At 34.3% G+C, this 7,345-nt stretch overlaps 2 protein-coding genes across 2 annotated transcripts; both read left to right on the forward strand.

Annotated features, from left to right (window-relative positions):
• Positions 1-796: 796 nt before the first annotated feature.
• Positions 797-3,302, forward strand: LOC122304093 (protein trichome birefringence-like 42). The gene is made up of 4 exons (XM_043116135.1): positions 797-1,645; positions 1,739-1,910; positions 2,057-2,232; positions 2,493-3,302. The coding sequence occupies exons 1-4, from the start codon at positions 867-869 to the stop codon at positions 2,986-2,988; spliced, it is 1,623 nt and encodes a 540-aa protein (XP_042972069.1). The 5' UTR covers positions 797-866; the 3' UTR covers positions 2,989-3,302.
• A 3,312-nt stretch (positions 3,303-6,614) lies between these two features.
• On the forward strand, positions 6,615-6,952 carry LOC122305838 (40S ribosomal protein S24-1-like). The gene has a single exon (XM_043118364.1). The coding sequence runs from the start codon at positions 6,615-6,617 to the stop codon at positions 6,948-6,950; it is 336 nt and encodes a 111-aa protein (XP_042974298.1). The 3' UTR covers positions 6,951-6,952.
• Positions 6,953-7,345: the final 393 nt, after the last annotated feature.

A 7,345-nucleotide genomic window follows, 5' to 3' on the forward strand; every position in this document is an offset into this window, starting at 1 on the left:
GTACGAGGTAGGAATCTTGATTAATTTACATCCATTAAGAAAGTTTATCGATCTTTTCTAATTTATGGCCAACACTTTTTAGAATGCAAAAACAAGTTCCCCATAGATTTCTTGCAAAAGTATCCGAAACCATTGGTTGCGGCCATATCTATCATTTTTTATTCCATCTTATTATTATAATTTTTTTAAATTTTTATATAAAATAGAATAAATAATTTATTTTTTTTAATTTTTAAATAATAATAATATAAAAAATATTTTTATAATAATATTTTATTAAATTTTTAATTTTTATCTAAAATTATCGCATTTCATCTCTAAATCTAAATGTCTAATCGGGCTTTAAGGAAGAATAAAATTTGTTAAATGAATAAACCTCGCATATTTTTTTAAAAATAAATATAATTTTTTTTTAAATGAATATGCGTACGTGCTTGTATATCCGAAAAATATTGTAGCTTGCCTTAATTATTTTCAAATAGTATTAATGGAGATCGATCGAATTGGTAAGGAGAATAAATTTTCTGGTCTAACCTTTTATCTACATTTCAAAAAACTAAATTATCTCTATTTTTAGTATTTTTTTTGGATAATTAGGCGTTTCAGGATTTTTTTTAAGAAAATCTACATATATAGATCATTAGTATATCATGAAAGATACCAAGGGGGCCTAGCTTCAATACGTTGACAAAAAAATTACGTACAAGAGTTGGGATTAAGACAAACCTGTATCTGTCAAATTAGCAAACCACCAAGATGATCTCACAATCAAGGTGAACCATAAAAATAATGTGAAGGCAATTAGAGCAAGCGGAAAACGAGAAGCTAGCACTAGCTAGCAGGGATATCTCTTGAGGAGATAAGGGATGATGGGTGTGGTAAAGGCCGCAAAGGGTGGTGCTGTAGTTGGGGATATTATGAGGAGCTTCAAGGCCGTAAAGGAGAGGCTGAGCAATGTACAACCCTCTCTTCTGCTTGACAAAAGCAGAATTTTAGCAGTGCAGCTCAGTTCCACCATCAATGAAAAATGGAGGTCCTGCATATGTGCATTCTTCGTAGGCTACATCTTTCTGCTTTACTGTCTTAAACATGACCACCAAAGTGTAGAGCTTTCTGCTTATGGAAACATTGTCGTAACCATGACCTCATCCAATGACTCAGACCGGCATATTCCAGCAGTTGACATGGTCTACACTGCTCCCGAGAACGGTGTCGAAACCATGATATCTTCTAAGGACTCAGACCGGCATGATCCAGCAAGTGACATGGTTGACGCTGCTCCCGAAAACGTTGTCGAAACCATGACATCATCCAAAGACCATAACAATGTTTACGCTGCTCCCGGAAACATTACCATAACCATGAGGTCATCCGCTGACTCCGACAAGCATCGACAAGCAGCTGATGACGACATGCAATTCCTGCTACCGTCAAAAGTAAGAGAGCATGGGAGGAAGATAATGAAGAAGGATATTAGCTGCAATATCTTCGATGGGAAATGGGTATATGATCCAAAATCAAGTCCTCTATATCATGGATCACAGTGTCCATTTCTTAGTGACCAAGTTAGTTGCCAAAGGAATGGGAGGCCAGATTCTGAATACGAGAAATGGAGATGGGAAGCCAAGGGGTGTCAGATTCCGAGGTAATAAATTTAACGGATACCATCTTATTTGTGTGTTTGCATATATATATATATATATATTATGTCCATTTCTGACAATGGTTGGTTTCCCAGGTTTAATGGTACAAACATGTTAGAGAGACTTAGAGATAAGAGAGTGGTTATAGTTGGGGACTCCATTAACAGAAACCATTGGGAGTCTCTTGTTTGCCTTCTTTACTCCGCTATTCCTTCCTCACGAGCTGAAATTGATATGGATGTAAACTTCAAGTCTTTTAGATCTACGGTAAGAGAGATCTGTTTGGTATGCATTTCGGCCGCATCAGTACTGCTGAATGCTGATTATTATTTATTCATTGAATGGATTAGAAGGCTTACTATATATAACAGCCAAAGGACGTTAACAAGATTCCTATCATTCTGACACAACAGGAGTATAATTGTTCTGTGGAGTTCTATTGGAGCCCCTTTCTAGTGCAATTGAAGCAAAACCCAGAACTTGGTCGGGTTCTCACGCTAGACAAACCATCAGACTGGGAAAGGAGTTGTCGTGGCGCTGATGTTATGATATTTAACTCTGGTCACTGGTGGCTCCACAATGTCCAGAGGTAAGCTTCTATTCATTTTAAATTAAACTATCTCATCTCATATAATTATTATAATTTTTCTTAAATTTTTATAAAAAATATATTAATAAACAATTCAATTTTTTTAAATTATAAAAAAAAAAATATTTTAATAATAATTTATTCAAATTTTAATTTTTACCTCATCTCATTTATGTAACGAAACCGATATTAATAAAATTAATTTCATAACCTGCATCATAGTTCTTGGGAAGGGGATTTATGACAGGAGTGACTTGTAGGTGGGAATTGTTTCAATATAGAGGAAAGCTTTGGAAGGACATGAAGATTCGTTCAGCATTTTTGAAGGCAATGAAGACCTGGTCTCGTTGGATTGATCACAACGTCGATAAGAGCAGTACAAAGGTATTTTTTCGAGGCCTAACAGCACTACACTATAGTAAAGAGTGGTGTTACAATAAAAAACAACCCATTAAAGATGAGTCCTTTCAATTTCTCAATCCAATCGGAGACATTGTTGAGAGTATAATTGGACGCATGAGGACACCAGTAACGTACTTGAATGTCTCAAAACTAACTCAGTATCGAATAGATGCACATACATCTGTTTATACAATAAGGCAAGGGAAGCTGCTGACACGAAAGCAACGAAGAAAACCACATTCCTATGCTGATTGCAGTCATTGGTGCTTGCCCGGAGTGCCGGATACATGGAACAGTCTACTGTATGCATCTATGGTCATGGACGACTCTAGTGACAGTACTTTTAGTATTTAATATCTGGCCGTTTGCTGTTTTATTGATGTCTAGCTAACTAGATTGTTTTCCTTTGCCATAAAACAAAAATATTCAAAATGCTGCCTAAATTGATCATCAACTGCTTTGTACGTAGAGCGTTCCAGAAGAAGATTTAGGACTTTAATCTATTTTTTCTTATGATAATTGAATTTGCCAAATAAATAGATGGACTTCAATTCTGTCTTTCTTTTTTAGTTATTTGGGTATGTAAATTTAATTACTGGATTTTTGTATTGAGAATTTGTTAATGTTTCATTTTCAATAGTCCATTTAAGATTTCTTTTGGATAAGCATCCAACTGTCACAGCTATTGTTAACAATATTCTATTAGCAATTAAGCAATGTATGCCTCTAAAAAGGGTTATTTCTTAGACGTTTCATATCTTTTAGAAAATTTTTAAGATTGAGATCCAATATTCATGAAAAAATATTTTTTTTATTGATGGACCTGATTTAAAAAAAGAAATGTACGAGACTTGTATATCTCAAGACTGAATCTAATATTATTCTATCAAATTGTCTTCATTTAAAAAATAAAAGCTCAAAAATAATAAAAAAAGTCTCGTACCTTAAATTTTTGGAATAGTATAAAACTTAAAATCATTCGCGAATGAATTTATCAATATTGAATAGCGCTCGGATATTATATAATAAAATAGAATCAAAATATTGCGAGGATGAAAGAAATTGAGAAGAATAAAGAGTAAAGTCCGAAATTTTTTGTTGATCACCTTCTTTGATCGGAGCTCAACAGTACTCATCATGTGTAGAAGATAACAAATCTCAGATTGCATGACGTTGTCGGGTAATCTAAATATGAAATAATTGGTCAGATCTTGTTGTAAAAGAATAGGAGTTCGTTTAATTAAATGTAACGCTCAGGTCCAACAGGTAGCGCATTTTAATTAATTAATTTATTTTTATTTTTAATTTTTGACCCAAAATGCTTATGGAATGAATTGGGTTAGTTGGAAGTTGAAATGAGGCCCAAATATCTCAAAGTGGACCCAAAGCCCACAGTTAATGCTCGAAGCCCTAAACACGTGCATGGCCCATTCACGTTGATCTCCACCTTACTTTACCTTGGGGTTTTCAGCAACATGTATAAATTGGTAACCATCACTAGACCATGCACGACGGTTCTTCCATGCAGTTTCTCTTCTTCCTGAAAATCCCTCCTTTTCGATTTCCAACTTCTCCACGATTCTTCAATTTTGATCTTTTTTTTTTTTTTAATTCTTTCCTATCACACAAATCTCAGCACATAAATTAGTTTTATTTATGACATAAATTAGAAAAGATGTTAATTAGCATTTAAGATATCAATTTTTTAAAAAAATTATAATCTCAAACTTCATTAAAATTCAAACGGAAGTGAAAATTATAAGTAATAAGTTGTTAGTAAAAAATCAATCGCAATTTATTTTATGAAAAATACTATTTGCAACCAGCCTGGAGAATCCCAACAGCATCACATTTGATGATAAAGTGTCAAAAATTGTATGATTAGGCTGCTAAATTAAATAAATTGTTTAACTAAAAGTGAATTAAGCACTTAATTATGCAGTAATTTCTAATACTTGACTCTTTGATAAAATTTTGATATTTATGTACTTAAAAGAGATTTATACTGCAGTTGATAAGTCACATCAGATTTAATATCTCAATTTTACCCTTCTTGATGCTAATACAAATATTTCACTTATAGGTTAAGGGGTATTTTTGGAAAGGACATGAACTAAACTTGAAAGGAATTTTTAGCCTCAACACAAGATGCACACTCACGCACACAGCAGTTGGGATGGTAGAGGCAAGAAACGAAACTTGCAGAGGGGCACGGTAGCGGCATGGACACAAGAGAAAATCACGCAAGATGGAAGGGCAATTTCGATTTTTCCACATACTCTCATTCGACACTTGTTTTCTGGATGTTTTGGGCTTTTACGGACTGGGTGTCGTTGGCGTGGGATTTCGCACTGATGGAAGCACTTTGTCTCTCATTTTTAGCTTTTTCTTTTTTGTTTTCCTATTTTTTCCTTCTTCGGTCTTAGTGGTTCACACCTTAGGGGTTGTCATTTTTATTTTTTTTTAGGGTTATTGCAGAACTGGAGTAGAGACGGCGTGGGAGGCTCTCTCACTCTGGCTTTGAGTTTTTATTTTTTTCTCTTCTTAGTTTTGTTCAAACGGAGAACTTGGAGCGGTGTATGGTTTTGGATCTTATTCTTTTCTGATTTACAGTTTCGTTTCTTTTTAGATTTGTTGGGATTAGTCACTTTAGTTTTTACGTTTTTTTTTTTTTTTTTGCTTTCCAGACCGGGGGTGGCGTGAATTTAGTTTTCGTAGTTTATTTTTCCTGCAGTTTTTCATTTGGATGTTTTCAACACTTTCTTTTCTTTAAATCATTTTGATTATCATTCAGCTTGTTATTTTTATTCTTTTGCATTTGTTTTCATACAGTAACTTGAAATGTTATGGTTCATTATTTTTGGGCAATTTGCTAATTTAGAAATAATAGGCTAGAATTTTATCTTGGGATTAAATGAGTAACTCATGACTGTTTTGAGTTGAATTTTCTTCAAAGTTATGGACTTTTGAATGATTAACTTGATAGATTGTATTTCATTTTACCTATGGGAAGGATTAAAGTTCTATATTCTTGAACTTGATCAATCATAGACATAAATGCACGATTGATGCTCAAACTCGTAACAAGATTTTGATTGCTTTCTTTCATTTTTACACTTGTTATAAAATCTGTCAAGCACTTTGATTATACTGAAAAGTGTGCTTATTGTTTAATTAACCGATCATAATCTCTTGTAATGAGAAAATAGTTAAGAGAAGATGAAATTAGAGATAAATCCAACTTCAAATTAGAAATGGGCGAAAATTGCATCCAAGTGTTTGTTTTATTGCTTCTTACAAATTTAATTCAACTTCTACATATTTTCTTTAAATCTCTTGGTTCTTGGTAATTTTAGAAACATAGATTCATATTTATTTTTATCTCTCATAGTCAATACATCTTTTACAACAAAAATGTCACAAATACTTTGATAACCCTTTGTCCTTGTAGAATATGATCCTGGACTTATCCTTGATAAAACTTGACACTTTTGCACTTGGAAGAATACTTTGAGACCAAGTCATCTGACATGGCAAAATAGAAACGACGTCGTTTCTATTTTGATTCCCTTCCTTGCTTTGGGACTTCTCCATCCCCGCGAAGCCCCATTCCCATGAAGACAAAAGTTTGCTCTTTGTCTTCTCCATCCCCACTCTCCTCCACTAACTTCGTCTGCTTCCTCCATCTAGTGGGTTTCCCGTCAAAGCACAAGTGGTTGAGGTACCACATGGGATTGGAAGAGGAAGGAGGAGGAGAATGGTCAGCTTCTTCATTTCAATCTAAATGCTCTACAATCAAAATGGAATTGGGCACTTTTCAATTAGGTAGTCTTCTTCCTTTCACTCAAAATGCCTTTGTAGAAATGGGTTTGGGTGGCAAAAATACGACGTTTCCCCCCATTTCCTATCACTTACGAGGCCAAGGTTGATTTCTAGATGCCCCAATGATATACTCGGCTTGTCGATCTTCAACTACCAGCATGGTGGACAAGGTAATGACCATCAGAACTAGGAAGTTCGTGACCAACAGACTCTCTAGAAAACAATTTGTAATTGATGTTCTTTATCTAGAGAGACCCAATGTTTCCAAGGCTGAGCTGAAGGAGAAGCTGTCAAGGATGTATGAAGTAAAAGACCCAAACTCAATCTTTGTTTTCAAGTTCCAAACTCACTTTGGAGGTGGAAAGTTAATTGGTTTTGGTTTGATTTATGGTTCCATTGAGAATGCAAAAAAATATGAACCCAAGTATAGGCTCATCAGGAATGGACTTGATACCAAGGTAGAGAAGTTGAGAAAGCAGTTGAAGGACGAATAGGGCTAAGAAGATCCATGGAGTAAAGAAGACAAAGGATTCAAATGTTGCCAAGGGTGGAAAGAAGAAATAAGTTTTCATCAATTTTGTGCTAATATTAAAGCTTGATTTTCAGCAGTGGTATTCCTTCAATAGCAATATCTTCTAGTCAACTTTTTTGAAAATGAAAGCTTTTGGTTTTAGTGTTAAATGTTTGTGTTTTCTAATGTTTCGTTCTAGTATTCAACTGTGAGTATTTCGTGAAGAAGATTTTGAAGCAGTTGGGTGTGGCCAATACTTAATCTTTCAGACCCGAGACCTCTTTCCTTCCCTTTCCTTCCCCTTCCTTCCCCTTCCTTTGTTTTGTTTTTTATTTTTTTAATATATTTACTGAATTGGAAAGTGCTGATTACCCTACG

This window comes from Carya illinoinensis, chromosome 3 (assembly GCF_018687715.1).
Source record: "Carya illinoinensis cultivar Pawnee chromosome 3, C.illinoinensisPawnee_v1, whole genome shotgun sequence".
Lineage (NCBI taxonomy): Eukaryota > Viridiplantae > Streptophyta > Magnoliopsida > Fagales > Juglandaceae > Carya > Carya illinoinensis.